The 19865-nt window shown below is 41.7% G+C and overlaps 1 protein-coding gene across 3 annotated transcripts; it reads left to right on the top strand.

Moving 5' to 3' along the window:
- Positions 1 to 15509: 15509 nt before the first annotated feature.
- Positions 15510 to 19400, top strand: lhx8a (LIM homeobox 8a). Of its 3 annotated transcripts, XM_079818563.1 has the most exons (8): positions 15510 to 15694; positions 16661 to 16801; positions 17019 to 17140; positions 17742 to 17962; positions 18099 to 18202; positions 18317 to 18412; positions 18604 to 18787; positions 18918 to 19400. In XM_079818563.1, exons 1-8 carry the CDS (start codon positions 15641 to 15643, stop codon positions 18992 to 18994), a joined length of 999 nt encoding a protein of 332 aa, XP_079674689.1. In that variant the 5' UTR covers positions 15510 to 15640; the 3' UTR covers positions 18995 to 19400. The 3 variants fall into 3 exon arrangements, with proteins under 3 accessions (XP_079674689.1, XP_079674690.1, XP_079674691.1); XM_079818564.1 differs by lacking the exon at positions 18317 to 18412 and having other exon boundaries at positions 15512 to 15694; positions 18918 to 19399; XM_079818565.1 differs by lacking the exon at positions 16661 to 16801 and having other exon boundaries at positions 15514 to 15694.
- The last annotated feature ends 465 nt before the right edge of the window (positions 19401 to 19865 follow it).

A 19865-nucleotide genomic window follows, 5' to 3' on the forward strand; every position in this document is an offset into this window, starting at 1 on the left:
GTGCTTTACACCACTGCATTTGCTTTGCATTTCACTTGGATGCAGCTGCTTGGCCATGGAAACCCATTCTATGAAGCTCTCTACACACTGTTCTTGAGCTAATCTGAAGGCCACACAAAGTTTGGAGGTCTGTAGCTATTCTACTCTGCAGAAAGTTGGCGACTTCTACGCACTGTGCACCTCAGCATGCACTGACCCCGCTCAGTGATTTTACGTGGTCTTCCACTTCGTGGCTGAGTTGGTGTTGTTCCCAATTGCTTCCACTTTGTTATAATACCACCAAGGGGTGTCCCAATACTTTTGGCAATATAGTGTATGCAGTTGCAAAGTTATTTATAGTCAGTAGAATGTCTGTTGGAGGACCATCTACAAATACTCTAATGAGAGTTAGTTGACATGCAGTTGTCTTATAGTTACTTAGTAGAATGTCTAAAGTGTTGCCAATTATTCAGGCAGGTTGAGAGAAATAAGATTGGGGTTTGAAGATTATAATCTTCCCGAAAGTCCATTCAAATCTTAGAAGACTCTGCATATTGATTATTAAAGATAGTCTCAGACACACATAGTCTCAGACACACGCAGATGTTTTCAACTATTTGGGCTTATTTTTTTAGATTTTGTTTAACATATTTGTAATTCACATAATGAATTACTTGTTTTCTTGGTATTCCATATGTCACCTCAGTAAATGCTATTTGCTTTAAATAAATTTTTTTTGGTGTACTTAATTTCATGAAACTACACTGTGAAAAAACTTTAATGACATTAAATTGACTTTAAAAATGAGTTGAATCTTGTATAATTAAATTTTTTTAGAACATTGCTTGTAATATTGTAGCAATGTTAATACACGTTGTCATAACTTGATCATATTTATTTACAGTACACAAAATGACAGACTATTACTTTATCAATATAGATTTTCAAATCTGTGAGATTACTTTATTTGAAGTCATGTCAGAATCATTAAAAGCTTTGTAAAGGAATAATGCTAAGGTTACAAAAACAATCAGTTTACCATTTATAATTTATCTGACAGATGTTTGGTTTATCTATGTTATCAGTTCACAGTGAATTTGAATAAATCTATTTGACAGTGTTATTTGAAGCCGTACAAAGAAATGTAATCAACTATCTCTTCAAAATGTCAGACCGCACCTTATTTATAAATATATCCATCATCAATACTTAAAAAATATGGAAAATGATCCCTGAAGGGAAGTTGTTTCAGGAGTCTATTTAAGGAAGTTTGGGATTCTTGTTTGTATTATTATTATTATTATTATTATTATTATGTTCTATTCATATGATACATACTCTACAGGGTTGTTCATAATAAAATTCCAAAAGCTCATTTCCTGTTAAAAAGCACAGCACAAACCAACATTAATTACCATGATGGTCCCATGATGGCTGTCATGTTTTTTTTTTTTTTTTAAACAAAATAATACTTTTATTCAGCAAGGATGTAAATTGATCCAAAAAATGAATTGAACTTACTTTTCATCAAAGAATCGTGGAAAATAATGTATAATGGTATAAATATTAAGCACTGTTTTCAACATTGATAATAATAAGACATGTTTCTTGAGCAGTAAATCATTATCAGAATGTTTTCTGAAGGATCATGCACTGAAGACTGGAGTAATGATGCTGAAAATTCAGCTTTACCATCACAGAAATAAAATACTTTTAAAAAATGCATTAAAAGATAAAACAGCTACAATAATATTTCATAACATGACATGTTTTTACTGCATTTTTGAAACAATTAAATGCAGGTTTGCTGAGCACAAGATACTTCTTTCCAAAACATAACATTACACCGAATGTTGTATACCTTGCTTGAAGTTGCTTTGGATAAAAGCTCCAACAAAACACCAAAAAAATACACTGTGAGAGGCACAAGCGCTGTAAATTCAGAGTATGCACTGTTATTACATTCTGTAGACATGCAGGCAGGTGTAATATAAATGCATGTGAGCTTTATCACTCTGAAGAATTAAGATCAAAGCTTTCACAATTATTATAATTATCATATATTTTGTCCTTAACATCCACACATTAGTCCAGCACTGGTCTGAGGTCAGCTGTACCTGTTGATCTGCCCACCAACAGACCCAGGCTCTCTCTCTCACTCATCACGGCAGTAATCAGAGCGCTCCCCTGACTCTGACTGTGGCAGACGCCATGCTGAATGAGGGCCAAGGGTACATAGGCAAAGACAAATCACTACCAGATGAGAGCATTTACACTGTGCATTTCCTTTCTCGTTCTCTCAGAGGGAGGCTAAGTGCCCTGCCAGGATTTAAGTGCCCATAAAAACCCAACCGAACGACGTAAAAGTATGTCGATGCATGCCGACTATACCGACCGATATCACGGAGACAGACGCAACCAAACAGGGGGTGATCTTGATCGGTTTCGATGAGTAAAAATGTCCACTTCAATCAAACACCCCATTCAGAATTCTGTATTTTTCTGCTTCGATTTGTACGGCCATAACCATGAACATGGGGAGAGGGACCATTTTTTTTATATAGTGTATAAAGAAATAGAATGGTGTACATTTTAGGTCTAATTTTAGTTGTGAAGTAACCAATTTGAACTATTTGCAAGTAATATTTTAAATATTCCCTCTTATTTGTATGCCTCATATTTTGAAAATGTAAAATGTTTCTTGTCTAGTCATTCAGTTATGTATTACATGAATAATCACGTAAATTATAGCATAGCCTATTTAAATCTGCAAAATTTGAGAAAAAAGTTGCATCACTAGATATTACTGTTGACCGTTTAACATTTCTATCATAACACAGTTGTCAAATATTAAAATTCGCTACTTCTATCTTACCTCACTCTTTCAACATTAAAGTCCCCATGAAATCAAAATAGAAGTTTTTTGGCTTTTAGTATGAATATAACAGCCTTACTGTTATCTGTAAGCTAGTGTGCTCCAAAACAGACAAAAATCTCATTTAGAATACATAAGCAATCAAAACTTACAGTCTCTCACTTCCGCTAATGGATCAACGCATGGGCGTCACTAGGCCTTTTTTAACCCCCTAAACTTCTTCCCCCCTAAAAAATGTGTGATTAAGCTTTATAAACTATGAAACTGGCTTCGGCTTTTTCACGTTTTTAATCAGCGTGTTCTTCAATCCGCAGCGGCGTCGAATAGAGCGCACGTCAGAAGCAGACGTGTGTGTGTTGATCTGAGCTCTCATTGGTCTGTCACCGCTCGTCAATGTCAAAATATTTGAGAAAACCGGGAAAAGCGGGCTTTATGTTCACAGAAGCTGCTGAGGCTGAGCACGAATTTTAGCAGCCGGACTCGACGTCAAGTGTGAGATATGTAGTTCCCTTTCGAAAGGGAACTCGCGCTGCGTCAGCTTGACGCTACGGGGAACGCCCTCGGCGTGACAGGTGTCTGAGCTACAATCGAATCACATCAGTCCTACTGACCGGCGACAGCCGATGACGTCATCCAGATGCGACCAGGAAGTATAAAAGGGCGCCTCTGCCAACATGACACCGCTTCTTCGTCTTCAGTGACTGTTCTGTCTGGTGTTACAAGAGAGAATTACATTGGTAAGAAAGGATGAAGTGTTCACAGAAGACCCGACACTTTAGAAAGTGTGCGGATCCGTGTCCCAGGTATTTGACGCCTGAGGACACGCACAATCTCTGTGTCTACTGCCTGGGGGAAGAGCATGCGCGGGAGGTTCTTGAGGGAGCCTCTTGCGCGAACTGCGAGCGTTTCCCCATCCGAACGCTCCGCTCTCGCTTGGCCCTCTTCTCGAGGGAAGAGGGGCCAGCGTCTGGGGACGGTCCTGCTCACGCCGAGGCTGAGCGACGATGGAAGTCCTGGGGTTCTCAGACGGACTTGGCTCGTCGTCTGGAGGAGGGTGTAATCCTCACAGACGACCAGCCAGGTCGCGAGGGGCGGCTGACGGGGGAGGAGTCGGATCTTTCCTCTTCGTCAGCCGATGCTCTTCCATTTGAGCAGAGGATGGCTGGGCAGGGTGGTAATGAATCGGTTGGAACCGAACCCTCTCAGCCATCTTCCCCCGTGTACACAGAGCTGATCGAGGTTATGGAGCGCGCCACCAGCAGGCTGGAGTTACGCTGGCAGCGCGCTAGGAGAGAACCCGAGCGTCCTGGTCGCCTGGATGATCGCTTTCTCTCCGGCCATAACCCTTCACCTCTGGGGAGCCTTCCATTCCTTCCCGATCTGCACGACCAGATCTCGGGGGCATGGAGGAACCCATACTCGGCCCGGATATTTCGGCATCAGCGTGGGAACTTCGCTGATGTTGAAGGATCGGCTGAGCATGGGTACGTGTCGATGCCTCCGATTGACGAGACGTTTGCGAACTATCTCGCGTCGGGGAGGCCATCGACACTGAGAACTCCCACCCTGCCGTCTAAAGCGCTGAAAAATACCTCGCGCTTAAACGGTAGGGCGTACACGTCAGCGGGTCAGGCCGCTGCAGCACTGCATACTACCGCAGTGCTACAGGCATACCAGGCCGACTTGCTGAAGGATCTCGACCAGGGGGAGGGCTTACCCCCTGACGCGATGGCTGAGCTCCGCCTCACCACAGATCTGGCTCTCCGTGCTTCCAAGCAAACAGCAGTCGCCATCGGGCGTGCGATGGCGGCTATGGTAGCTACGGAGAGACATCTGTGGCTGAACCTCGCGGACATCGGGGCGAAAGAGAAAGCTTTTCTCCTCGATGCCCCGGTCTCGCCCTCTGAGCTTTTCGGCACCTCCGTCGAGGCGGTGGTGGAAAGGTTCAGAGAGGCGAGGGCGCGCTCAGCAGCATTCAGATCATGCATTCCGTGGAGATCCGGGGCCGCGCCCAGGCAGGCGGGAGGCCCTGGTCCATCGCGGCCCGAGGGTCAGCGACAGGACCAGCGAGCCAGTGTCGCCTCTCGTGCGCCCCCTCAGTGGCGGAGTAGGGCGCAGAAGAGGCGGGACTCCCGCACTAGGAATAGGAAGGACGCCGGGCAAGGTCGGTTCCAGCGAAGAAGACCACGCTGGGACAAGTCTCCTCCCCCAAGAGCGCGTTGAGTGAGGAGGGCGTCCTTCTCCTAGGTTTTTTCTCCCCAGGCGCTTTAACACCAGGCTGGACGGGCCCATGATGAGCGGAGAAAGAGCAACGTCAGACTCTGACGGTCTGCCTGGCCTGGTTGGTGAGTGCGCCCCCTCAGCCCCGTGGTAGTAGTACACCTAAGCATTCATGTGAAAATAAAGCTTGTGGGTGGATATCATGGCGTGCTGCAGGCGAGCGGGTAAGTCCCCTATAAGGGAAATTATTACATATTTTCTGTAAGCTTTCTGTAAGCTTTCTGTAAGCTTTTCTAGAGCCAGATCTATTTAACGACTGGCACTTCTACCCGAGTGCCCCTTTTTGCATGGTGCAATAGTAGCGGCCCTTTTATGGACCTCGGGTACAGATCTAGATTGGCCTAGGCTTTCTAGGGATTACGGAGATGCACGCCAAGAAAGCGTCTGCACTCCGGGTAGCTGTTCCCTTTCTGAATCTAGCTTTATTACTGTCCCTAATGTAGCCTCCTCTTGTGTAGAGTAGTCCTGCCAAGGCCCGCCCCCTTACCTGCGTTCTGGGGCTTTTTCTAGTAATGCAGGTTGGTGCTGTGCAGAATTGATAGCGACTTAGCCAGTAGTCGTGGGGCAAGGGTTGAGGCGTTTTTCATGCAGATACGAAAATTCCGTATGCATAGCTCAGCCCGGCTTTCCAGAGCTAGTTTTTAGAGGCCGCCAGTTTTTTGGCAGGCGCTGGCCCTTCCTGTATATGCCCTGGCCAGTTGATAGTACTCCCCTGACAAGGCAGGGTAGATTTGAGTACCTCCACTCATAGCTCTGTATCATTCTGCCTCACCCATGGCTCGGGTCGAGCAGCACTTTGCAACCCTTTGTTTATGTTGGTTTGGTCGTGAGCTCCCTTGTAGCCAGAGCATTGCCATGGCTGACGCCCTTGCAACGATATGGTAGGCCGCTATTAAAGCTAGGACCTCCATGAGGTGGGCGGCGTATGTGGTACTCCCCCCGCTTAGGGGGTACAGGGCGTTTGGTTTGCCGAGTACCCTGCTATGGACAATGTGATTAGGTTCCAGTGCTTGTAGGCGCTGCCGATAAGACTGCACCATTATACGGTTGGCTCCAGAAGGAATTGGAGTCACCCAGCTAGGCTGGGATGGATTGTAGGACCAGCTGGCTGTGAGTAGCCAGCTGGGGCAGTCTTGGCAGTAGACTCCAGTTCAGGTAGTAGGCCTCAGACAGGCCTCTTTGCGAGTGAGTCCCGACGGTTGGGGAGGTTGGCAATTTATTAGCTGCAACCTGGGAAATAGGTAGTCAGCCTTGGTAGGCCTCTGCAAAGCTCGGCCCCATGTGTATTGCGGTATATATTGCTCCCCAACGATGTCGGCTTCAAGTAGCAGAATTTCCCAACTAATAACCCTAGTTAGCAGTTGGATGTTAATTTTTTGTCAGCCAGCAGAGAAGCTACTGTCAGCCCAAGGTTATAACAGCATAACAGTTTTTCACTCTTGCCACCAGGAAGCCGTCCCTGCAGGCCTGCTGTGAGGTGGTAGGCCCCATCGGGCCTCCCTGAAGGCAGGCTCCCTTTCGCCAGTCGCTGTCAGCTAGCATGGGCTGCTAAGCTGTTGATGGGTGGTAGGCTGCACCAGGCCTCCCTGAAGACTCGGCATGAGGTAGCAGGCCTCACCAGGCCTCCCTTGAGGGCGCAGGCTGGGGCTCAGTCACATGGTGGGTTGTGATGAACCATTGGCAGGTAGTAGGCCTCACCAGGCCTCCCTGAAGAAGCGCTCCTGTTTGCCAGTCGCCGTGCCAGCTAGCACACAAACTGCTAGCCTGCTGCTGGGTAGGAGGCCGCACTAGGCCTCCCTGAAGACTGGTCGTAAGGTAGCAGGCCCCGCTGGGCCTCCCTGAAGGAAGGCTCCTGTTTGCCAGTCGCTGTGCCAGCTAGCACACAAACTGCTAGGCTGCTGCTGGGTAGTAGGCCGCACTAGGCCTCCCTGTAGACTGATTGTAAGGCTTTGCTGGGCCTCTCTAAGGGCCCATTATCGAGTTGTAGGCCTTACTAGGCCTATCCAACTCCTAGTATAAGGTAGTAGGCCTCACCAGGCCTCCTTGAGGGCTTGTTTCTGGGCTCCTGGACCATCAAAATGAGAAACAGTTAGCACGAGTTGCCTGCAGGTAGCAGGCTGGGCTTCCCTGCAGGCCCGCTATCAGGTAGTAGGCCTCACTAGGCCTCCCTTGAGGGCGAGTTCCTGAGTTAGGATGCTCGGGTAACTAGCAATGCTTTCTGTCAGGTAGTAGGCCTCTACAGGCCTCCCTAAAAAGCCTGTTATCGGGTGGTAGGCCTCAATAGGCCTCCCCAAGGGTGAGTTCCCGAGTCAGAGGTGCTCGGGCAGCTGGCTTAGTTTGCTACCAGTCGGTAGGCCTAAGCACTAAACCTCCCCTAAGGCTCTCTAAACAGGCCCTAAGGGCGTTCCCCGTAACGTCAAGCTGACGCAGCGTCTCGTTCCCTGTTCTCAGGGAACCTAGGTTACATACGTAACCGGAGACGCTTCTTTAAGTCAGAAATGTTAAAAAAATTACAAAAATATTCAGCCAAATTTATGAACTTTTGTCTAATTTGGCCATTTTGATTTGAAATAGGCCTATAATGTAATTTACAATATAATTAACAAACAAGAAATATTAACAAAGCCGTTTTCTTCAGATTAGGCATAAGATTAATGAATGTGTGCATATTGTAAATTAATAATTCCATTTGTAGCTCTCAGTAAATAAAAAAGTTCAGCTTTTTTCAGCTTGTATTGGGCATAAGATTAGTAATTAATGTGTGCATATTGTGAATTAATCTAATAAATTTAGTTACCCAGCTTTCCTGTTAGCCTTCAAAAACGATTCATAAAACATATCAATATCAGTTAAACGTATGTTTACTTTCTTTACTGATGAAAATTGAAAAACTATCAGTCCACTGATAAACTTGATAAAGTCCAACTTTAATCTGCCCACTGACATGGTTTTCAAGCTATTGTTATCTATTTTTTTGGCGTTCAGAACATCTTAAAATGCACATATAATAGAAATCAAAATTTTCTAAAGGGGCCATGCCCCCGAAATGAAATAATAAACAGCTAATATCCTAATATGCATACTAATAAGTTACTAGTTAATAGTGAGAATTGAACCCTAAACTAAAGTCTTACCATTTTTTTTTCATACCCTCACTGGGGGCTGAGCCCCCCTAAAATGAAAACCCTAGAATCACCCCTGGATCAGTGATTTTGATGACAGATTTTCTGTCCAATCAAATACTCTCTAGAATCTGAAGAGTTCCGCCCCCTACATTATAAATCGACGCTGAAGCTGTGGCTGAAATCTGTCATTTGTTCACACATTTACTATCTACATGGTAAATGGCACAATAGTGCACTATATAGGGGATAGAGAACAATTCAGACAGTGTAAATATAATTTCCATTGGGGCGAATTTACGTTAGTGTCACATGAACAACCGCAGTGCAAACAGTCTTCTCCAGCCCATCGACACAGACCACAAAGCGTATCAGACCCATTTGAATTCTGCGCAGAATGCTATATTTTAAAGCGACATGGAGGAGGTTAAGAGGGGAAACGGTTAGAGATTAGGAGGAAACTGCAGCTTTACCAAGCTCAACAGCTCTGGCCGAGCTGTAATATAAACAAAACGCTATTAGCTATTTTAAAAAAGGGGAGGAGCTATTCGATATGTCCCCCAGTGTCTTCCTGTTTCAGTGGAAATTACGTCAACCCATTGAATAATGCTGCGCTTTTTAAGGCACTTCAGTGGGCCTTTAAACTACAACCCCAAATCAGAAAAAGTTGGGACAGTATGGAAAACGCAAATAAAAAAAAAGAAGTGATTTCTAAATTTACTTTGACTTGTATTTCATTGCAGACAATATGAACACAAAATATTTCATGTTTTGTCTGGTCAACTTCATGTCATTTGTAAATATGCATCCTTTCCTGTCATTCAGACCTGCAACACATTTCAAAAAAAGTTGGGACAGGAGCAATTTAGGGCTAGTAATGAGGTAAAATGGTTAAATAATGATGTGATTTGAAACAGGTGTGTCGAGGATCGCCAGTTTGCCAACAAATACATGAGAAAATTATTGAAATGTTTAAAAACAATGTTCCTCAAAGAAAGATAGGAAGAGATTTGGATATTTCACATTCAACAGTGCATAACATAATTAAAAGATTCAAGGAATCTGGAGGAATTTCAGTGCGTAAAGGACAAGGGCGCAAGCCTAAGCTGAACAACCGTGATCTCCGACCCCTCAGGCGGCACTGCATCAAGAATCGTCATTCATCTATAAGCGATATCACCACATGGGCTCAGGACTACTTTGGCAAACCTTTGTCAAGTACCACAATACGTAGTTACATCCACAAATGCCAGTTAAAACTGTACTGTACCAAAAGGAAGCCCTATGTTAACAGTGTCCAGAAGCGCCGTCGACTTCTCTGGGCTCTGAGGCATCTGGGATGGATTCGACATTGGAAACGTGTACTGTGGTCAGGTGAATCAGTATTTCAGGTATTTTTTGGGAGGATTGGACGCCGTGTGCTCCGGACCAAAGAAGAAAAGGATCATCCAGACTGTTTTCAGCAACAAGTCCAAAAGCCAGGGTCTGTCATGGTATGGGTTTGTGTCAGTGCCCTTGGCAAAGGTAACTTGCACTTCTGTGAAGGCACCATTAATGCTGAAAAGTGCATAGAGATTTTGGAGCATAATATGCTGCCTTCAAGAAGACATCTTTTCCAGGGACGTCCATGCATATTTCAACAACACAATGCAAAACCACATTCTGCCCACATTACAAAGTCCTGGCTGCGGAGGAAGAGGGTACGGGTACTTGACTGGCCTGCCTACAGTCCCGACCTGTCTCCAATAGAGAATGTGTGGTGCATTTTGAAGCGCAAAATGCGACAACGAAGACCCCGTACTGTTGCCCACCTGAAGACTTGTTTGCAGGAAGAATGGGACAAAATTACACCTGAAACACTTCATCACTTGGTGTCTTCAGTCCCTAAACATCTTTTAAGTGTTTTGAAAAGGAATGGCAACATTACAAAGTGGTAAATGCTTTACTGTCCCAACTTTTTTTGAAATGTGTTGCAGGTCTGAATGACAGGAAAGGATGCATATTTACAAATGACATGAAGTTGACCAGACAAAACATGAAATATTTTGTGTTCATATTGTCTGCAATGAAATACAAGTCAAAGTAAATTTAGAAATCACTTCTTTTTTTTTATTTACGTTTTCCATACTGTCCCAACTTTTTCTGATTTGGGGTTGTAGAACATCGTGCTGGAATTCGGCCTGCCTTCTTTGATATGATTGGCCATCTCACTCATTTTGACACTGACGAGCGCTGTTAGAACACTGAGGCTGACCAGCCTAAAAATCTAACTCCTAAACCTTTTTGTCATTTTAACAATATAGAGAGCAGTGTGTAATGGAATAATTTGAGGTGGGGGTTTACTAGAATCGCTGTGAATTAAGTCAATGGTGATGTGCGCTTGAGGGCTGAATGGGCTTTCGTGGCTTTAGGAATGCAGATACAGGAATTCATGTCGATGTTGATTCAAATGAATTCAAGATCAAACAGAGGTGTAACCGAGCAGTGTTCCATCTCCAGAGGGGGGTTCATTGGATTAATTTCCCAGACCAATGTGCCTCAAGTCTGGACAGATGAAAAGCACTTGAGCTTCTACATCTATTAATTCATGCCTTTCTCACATACAGCAGGTTGTCTCAAGAGACAGCAGCTGTGTATGAGGGATACAAGCACTGGGTTTTGGGGTTCACCTGGGACAGGTAAGGAAGACTTAACTTCTAAAGCATACAAGCATCTAGACAGCATCCTCCTGCCAGGATATCCCCATTGGAGCGTGGCCAAGGAATGCCTGTGAAAACCCATTGGGATTTTAGCACATTTGAATTTCTCTTGATAGGCTTTGCATGCAAGGAAAATGATTTTCAAAGCTAGCCGCACAAACACAGCATTAATCACGCAAGCGGCTCCAAATAGCAACACTACTGGGCCTTATAGACAGGCGTCAGCACAACAAACCCCAACATGTTGACTTTAAAAACATCCTAACGTTATTTACAGATTCATTCAGCACTTTGTACCGGAACTGAGTCATTGATAGTGGGGACACTCCTTTGTGGCGACGAAACAAAGCATTCGGTTGGAGCCGAAGGTTGCATGGAGACGCGAAGAACAGACACTTAAGTGTATGTGTTTTGGGTATAACTTCCCTTGTGGTGGTCATGTTGTAATCTCTGTTTCCTGTGGTCTGCATGATAGCAGAGGTTCAGAGCCCCCTAGCTGCATGAGAAACTGTCATCAGCTCCATTTCCTCCGAGGGCTGCGCTCCATCGACACGCAACCGGCACAAAGATGTAGATGGAAACTGCAATGCTGAGATTATCTAGAACGAGACATCAATGACCAGACACAATGGTGGGGGTTTCGAATCTTCACATGCAAGCTGGTTATGACTCAAAACTCATTAATTGTTAAATGCATACTCTAAAAAAACACAACATTTTAGAGTGTAGAAAAGTTACATTTTTTTAACTATGAAAATTGATTAAATTAATATGAAAATAATAATTCAGATTCTGCACTATTTCTAGGTCACTAATCAAAGTAAATCTGGTCATATGAACTCAATTGTACAGGAGGTCAGATGTTCTTGCTCCCACTAAAGCAAAAGCTATTAAATATAATATATATATATATATATATTTCATTTCAACTTTTCACTAAAAGTGTTATTCTGATAATATAACTTATAAAGAAAAAAAGATTAAATAATAATAAATAAATAATAAATAATATATAAATATAAATAAATAAATAATAAATAATAAAGATTAAACAGACGTACAGTTTATGTCCACACTGTCTCATCAGTATTATTTGCAGGGTCACATTATGGAGAACGGATATACAAATCCAATGTGATTATAATCAATGATTTCCAGAGAGGTCAATTGGAAATTATTTAAATTATTTTGTAGGAAATGGTTTAAGTCAGGCATTCTGGTATTAGCAAACATGATGAATGATCCTTGAAATGTTTTTGGACTACCACTAAAATCATGATGTTGCTTCAATACATTTCCCCTATCACTATCGTTTTCTGCACGGGTCTCCGTTGAGGACTGTGTTCCCCTGTGTCTGGAAACTCACTGTGCTGTCACACATCTGCCAAATGGGGTTTCTCTTCCTGCGCTGGCCAGCTTTAATGCCAGCAGAACTGGTCAGGAAACATGACCACAGCGCTCCCCGATCAACCTGTCAGACCTCATTTACTCAAAGTCAAGGAGCTCTGAGACCCCTCACCTCCCAGACCCTCAGTGTCATGTTACAGCACCCCCCCAAACTGCATCAGATCTCTGCCTCATGAATGAAAGTCAATGAATAAACGAATGGCTCTCTTGTTGTGTAATGAATGATGCTGGCTGCTTTTCTCTCTCTTAGGGATCTACATCTTTTAGAAGCCACATTTTTCTTTGCATTACAGTGGCAATTACAAGGGTCTCCAGTTTATTATTTCTGTTCAAAGTAATGAGAAAGATCTGTTATGGGGAAAAACAAATGTGGACATGGTGAGGATGACTGTAAAATAATAAAATAAATTAAATTAAATTAAAAAGTTGATTTCCGTTTGTATTGGGATAGCTAGAGTTTTTTTTTTTATCAACAGGGCCAGTGGATCTGATATAGGAAACAGTACAGGAACAATGTTATTTAGCAGGCGACTGCTTAAACCACATGGGTAGAAGGCATAGAGACAGAGCAAACCAGTCATAGAGTAATGGGCGGGAGATCACTGAGTAGCACTTGTGTACTAACATAATCCCAAATGTTTTCAAGAATGTTTAAATCCAGAGAAATATAGTTTTATAGCTCAACACAGTCTTATTGTTTAAATCTCGTATTCTTGATGTACCATGTTTTACCATGCCTAATATCAATCTAGCTTACTGCAGTGTGCAACAAGAGTCTCAGTAACCTCCGAGCGAACGCACAGAGTAGCATTAAAACCACTTTCAACACACTCAAATGTATCTAATGATAAAACAGTGCTGCGTTACCCCACATATGCATGAGCGGAAGATGTGGAAGTGCTCATCTGCGGCATAATAAAAGCTCTGCGAAATCAAGGCGTCATCAAGCTACACCTTTGTTTTGAATGAGCGACCTCTAGCGGAGAAAAATACATATTGTGCCTTTAAGTCAATTTAGCTTGAATGGGTATGGAGTTTTTTTTATATTTTAAAAACTGTGTTATATATACTCTTAAAAATAAAGGTGCCTTATTGGCGCCATAAAGAACAGTTAACGTCCACAGAACCTCCATTACACAAAAGGTTATAGTGGAAAAGGTTAATTGGATTTAGAGAAAATGATGTACACTATAAGAAAGAATCATTCTGCTCACTGAACAGTTCTTTGGTGACCCAAAAATGGTTAAAAAATGAACAACCCCCTTTTGGAACCTTTATTTTTAAACGTTTGTGTGTGTGTTTGTGTGTGTGTGTGTGTGTGTGTGTGTGTGTGTGTGTGTGTGTGTGTGTGTGTGTGTGTGTGTGTGTGTGTGTGTGTGTGTGTGTGTGTGTGTGTAAGAAAAATAAGAAATTTAAATCCATGAGAAGGCATGACATAAACAGAGAAATAGAAATAGAGAAATACATAACAGAGGAAGGAAGACAAAGATTGCAGGAGTTGAGTTTAAATTAGAATTTGATGAGAATTCCAAAACACTAGAGTAACGCTCTAAATAGTTTTTTTTCTTCTTTATATTATAACACTTCTTTAAAAAAAAAAAAAATCAAGAGATGACATGAACTTTGAAGCATAAGAAAAGAGGATAAATGACAACTACATCATTTGAGTCGATGATGTAATACACGTTCAAAACAAAACTATTGCCATTGTATGATATCAGATATGCTTTCTCGGTCATATCAGCATGAAAGTTTTTTTTTGCAATAGCAAAAATACGCCACACAAAGACGCTTGCTCATTTGACAGTGTGTACGCAGAAAAAGAAAGAAAGAAAGAAAGAAAGTCACCCCGGAGAGGAAACATATATTACAAATCTGAACAGAAAGTCAAAGAAAAAAGGTCACGCGCTTTGACTTGACTGACACCTCTCACATATCCCAGACTGCCTTACATCCTCCACGCCAAACAAACCAATCCACAGAGCCAAGAATAATCTGAATGGAAACTGATATTATTGCTCTTGTAATTAAGACGTCAGTGTCCGTTCAAATGCATATGTGAGCTGACTGAAATTAAGTCAAATGTCTGGCAAGACAATTCATATAACTGCAAATACTATAATGCTAATTCAGTTGGCGACAACATGATTGATATAAATCATGAATGAAACATAGCCTTGGCTATATAACAACATCTAAGCTAAATATTTAGGCAACATGTAAACACATATGTAAATATATTTAGGCTAAATAATGTAGGCTACACGGTTCGGCGAAACCAAGAGAAATGCTCCTGTTTAATTCGGATAAAATTTTATCAACCATTTTATCAACCCCCCCCCCCCCCCCCCCCCCTTTAATTTAAATATCACAATTACGCTCCTGGGGCAAAAACAACATGTAGGCTATAAACGTGCCGATAATTCTTTGGAAATAGCGATTTAAAATAATAATAATATTAATAACAATTAAATCACGAAGAAGAAAATAACCAATTCAACCAATAATATCAAAATAATAAACCAAAAATAAAATAAACCCGTAATAATAATTACTAGTTTTATTTTAAGTTAATAGTTTTGTTCTAAAAGTAGCCTAAATAAGCAAACGACAAATGATATTGACAATGACTTTCAGGGCGAATAAGAACAACTGTTTAAATTACTCTATCCTACAGCTGAAACACGGTAAAATATTTTTACAAACTCGAAATGTTTAATTTTATCATCCTAAATTGCATAATTTACCAATGTATATTTCCAAACCTGTATTTGCTGAGGGACGTATGAGTAAAATGTCAAACCCGCGCAATAACGCGAGCATACATCCGAATTACAATATTGCAAAATTGATTTGACTGAGATAGGTATCACTGACACCGGCAGGTAGGCTATTGCGATGAAGCAAAATCATAATTCATAAAGATGAAAGGGACCTGTAGCCTATTATTTAAGCTCCCTATAATGTAGCTATCGCCTTAAAATCGTTTCCAAAACTTGATTCAACAAATATTATGCTGCTTGCAGTTTGTTTACAGATCTTTTTATTTCACGCAACTGATTCCTCAGATGATAATAGGCGTGTGTAAATGTGACAGGGAGGTGCGGCCAGAGGAGTGAGAACATGAGGAAAAGTTCCACCCTCACTGAGGAAAACAAAAGTTTGAGTTAAAACATGGTCACGACGTGCATTGAGCTGCAGCAGCCGAATGGATTAATTCTCGCTGTACAGGAGATCTAAGAGTGGATATAACAACATCAGGCTACATACTGGATACAATGTACTGGAAAAATGAACAAAACACACCGAAAGAAAGTCCAAGTAAGAACACGGTGAGTGACATTAATTACTTAGCCTATACATTTCAAATGTCTTAACGTCTTTCTCTTTATTTTCTGTTTTTGTTTCTTTCTTTTTCTTTCTTGTTTGTATTAATAAATCCTGATAGCTTATCTGATATTTAGGTTACATATTGTGGAATATTTTCAGTTATAAAAATAATCACAATATTTTAAACTTCAAAAACAAACGCTGCAGACACACTGTTTTATTTTCCATCACACAATAATCCTACTCCTGTTTGTCAGCACGAACTGAAACTGCCTTCTGAATTACGGTACCATCCTCAGCTGTGCCTCAAGCAACGCCTGTGTGCAATTAATATAAATTAAGTGATTGGGATTTGTTTTCTTCTTTTTCACGGCGACAAGACGGTTTTTAAAAGAGAGTTTGGAAATAGTTCAGGTTAAAAATAAAATAAACCTACAATCAGTTTGGACAGCGACACAAGTGCAAAGAAGACGACAGAAAAACAGTTAATATTAGCATACCTGTGGATTTTCAGCGCTTGAAATGAAGAGGATGAAGCTTTGCGTTAAAAAGCGCCCGTTTTTCTGTTTCTGCATCTCCCTTCGCTCGCTTGTAGGGGTTGTCATAGTAAAACGGTGAGTGGTCATTAATGGGTCGCTCGGCCGTCGCGCGGAGGTTAAAAGGCGGCGGCGCGGATGAGCGCGCGATACAGTGCGTGTATCCGAGCTGCTCGTCTCGTCATGCCCGCGGGCTGTGGAGGTTCAGGCCTCTACACCACAAACTTGGTGGTATTTAACAGTCATAACGCTTTTTATATTATGGAGCTGGGCTGCTGTTATATGTTTTATCATAATGTTATTTAGGAAGCGCACTCTGATGTTCCCCAATGCTGAATTCTCGTCCCTTAACTTTTTAGAATTATAATTGTTCACTTGTATCCATATATAAAAAACATAGACTAATGCGCTTTATATTTGTTTGATTTTTAGGATAAAACCCAGGAGCTGTTTGAGGAGGTATCGTGTTCGTCGTCGCTTTCTTTGTCGCCCAGCTCCTCGCCTCATGCCATGACGGAGAAAGCCGTCTGTACCAGCTGTGGCACTGAGATCGTCGACAAATATCTGCTCAAGGTGCGTATTAAATATTTTACACGTTTATAACAACAAACCACTCTTTAAGACATGTCACATTAGCCTACTAAATTGTCTAGTTCGGCTCTGGGACGCTGGGGTTTCCCGAGTAGGCCTATTTAATTACAAGTTTAACATTTTAAGCGCGTAAATCCTATCTCCATTGTATATACAAAAATATTAGACTCGTAATTGAGAACTTGCTTTTCCTCCTCAGGTGAACGACATGTGCTGGCACGTGAGATGCCTGTCGTGCAGCGTGTGCCAAACATCTCTGGGCAGACACATTAGCTGTTATATAAAAGAAAAGGAGATATTCTGTAAATTGGACTACTTCAGGTAAATAATTTTTTACTAATTTATGAAAAATAAATAGGCTTCTTCAAATATCGTTCAAAATGCTGTCAGGCTGCCGTTGGACGACCAATATCTTCTGTTCGGTGCAGTGTGTGCTTTAAAAAGTTACAAAATAATACAGCGTTTCGAAACGGGTGAAGCATTTGCATATTATGTGGTGACCTAAACATTTTGTAGTTTTTCTACACTCAAATATTTGCATTTATGGTTCCATGAAGAACCTTTAAAATTCCTAGAACCTTTCCACTGCACGAAAGGTTCTTTGTGAAAAAAAGGTTCTAAAATATTCTTCACACGATGGTTCTTCTATGGAATCATTGTGAAAAAGGAAAAAACAAACAAACTTTGGAATCTTTTATTAAGCGTACCTAAAACTTGCATGCTTTCCTCATTGTTTCCCTTCCTAAATTCTAGAATCTAAATGCACAATAGTCAACCAGTGTTTTCATTCCATCTGTGGTTTTTCTTGGAGTGCCGTATCTCTACCAAACAACCGCTTTTAGCCTCACTAAAAGAAGTGCCATAAAAGCTTGTTTACCTTCTTATGGAAGTTCTTATCAAGGATTCTTTTTTTGTCTGGCAGGAAATACGGAACCCGTTGCGCTCACTGCGGCAGGAACATCCATTCAAACGACTGGGTCCGCAGAGCAAAAGGGAACACCTACCACCTGGCTTGTTTCGCTTGCTTCTCCTGCAAGAGGCAGCTGTCCACAGGAGAAGAGTTTGCCTTGGTGGATGAGAGGGTTCTGTGTCGTGTCCACTACGACTGCATGTTGGACAACCTCAAACGTGCAATGGAGAATGGTTAGTTTGACATTATACAAATGGACCTTTTCAATTGTTCCGAATAAACGCACCATGTTTATTCCATCATTCAGTCAGTTCTTATGGAACCACAGCTTAAGTTTAATTCCGCTCATTCTTATGTGCTTTGCCGTAGGAAAAGGAGTGAATGTGGAGGGAGCCGTTCCCTCGGAGCAGGAAGTAAATCAGCCTAAACCAGCCAAGAGGGCGCGCACAAGTTTCACTGCTGACCAGCTACAGGTTAATGCTCAAATACTCATTTGAAGATGTGTATTGTTCTTGTAATGGCTGCTTGACTTTAGTCCTTGCTTTTGCGTTTTTCTTTTTTAAATGTATTTTATTTATGTATTCAAGGTAATGCAAGCTCAGTTTGCTCAGGACAACAATCCAGATGCCCAGACTTTACAAAAGTTGGCAGAAAGAACCGGTCTAAGCCGGAGGGTTATTCAGGTATAATGCATGATTGTTTTTATTGTGCCATGTATGCACTGCCTACAATTACCTAAGTGTTTTTTTTAGCATGTTTAGTATTCATTTGTTTTGCAAGTGGCTTATTTTCATTTGCTGCAATTCTTTGTGCATCAATGAACTTTCACTGTGCCGTCAATAACCATGTTGTGCTTCGTCTGCCTGCCGCTCAGGTTTGGTTCCAGAACTGTCGAGCTCGTCATAAGAAGCATGTCAGCCCAAATCTCTCTTCAATCGCACCGGTGTCATCTCTGCAGTCTGCTCAACTCTCTCCTCCTCTAATAGACGAACTTCAGTACACTGCTTTTGCCCCTGTGGACGCCCCTATGCTGACTGCGCTACACTCCTATATGGATGGTACACTTATTCTCATGGAATATTAAGTGTATTCAGCTAGCTTTATTTAACTTTGCATATGCTGACCAGCTCTTCGTGAGTTTTTCATCGAGGTTTTGAGACTGAACGTTTGAATTTTTCATCCTTCTAGTCCACTCTCCCACTTCACTGGTGCTGCAGCCTCTCTTGCCCCACTCGATGACACAGCTGCCCATCAGCCACGCCTGAGACGCCCACCGCCACACGGTCAGGTCAGAGGACAGCATGAGGAAATACTGATTCTTCTATTGACTGAGTCTTGAACAAGACCCATGCTACTTTATCTTTCATGGGCACTTACTGAAGGATATCTGTCTTGCAATGATCAAAAAGAAAAGTCTCTCTCTAATTGTGAAAAGAGCCCGAAGTTTTTGTTTAATATATATTATATATATCTATATAGTGATGGAATAAATGGCATTTAATTTATTTCTTGTATGTGACTGAGCACTTTGTTTTAAAATAAATCTACCATGGATTTCTTAGTTTCTGGTTTAGTCGACGCACATTGTGTTTTGTTTGATGGTTCTAAAGAAAATTTGGAAGCTGAAGAAAAGCCAATAAAATCTGATTTGCCTCTGGCATTGATAACACTAATGCGGTGTAATTTATTATTTGTTTTGTTTGGTGATTCTGCTTAAGAACGTTGCATTTTTTTTTGGAATTATAGCTATGGCTAGAATGTTTCCTATGCTGCTATTTGTTCTTGAGCAATAATCTAGACTAGTCATTAAAGGGATGGTTCACCCAAAAATGAAGTTCAGGTTTATTAACTAACGTTAACAGGTACAACTTTTAATTTGAATAATGTATTAGTAAAAGCTGAGATTAACATTAACTGAGATGATGAATAAATGCTTTAGAAATATTTTAAATTGTTAGTTCATGTTAAACGTAGTTAACTAATTAACTGTAAAGTGTTACCAAATTTCTTTGTTCTGCTTTACACAAAGGAAGATATTTGGAAGAATGCAAACAGATCTCGCCCCCATTATCACTGTAAACCCTAACGCTCAGAATAATGAATTGGTTTGAGTAGAGGTAACTCAAATTAAACAAA

The sequence above is a fragment of the Gobio gobio genome (assembly GCF_949357685.1).
Source record: "Gobio gobio genome assembly, chromosome: 6".
Lineage (NCBI taxonomy): Eukaryota > Metazoa > Chordata > Actinopteri > Cypriniformes > Gobionidae > Gobio > Gobio gobio.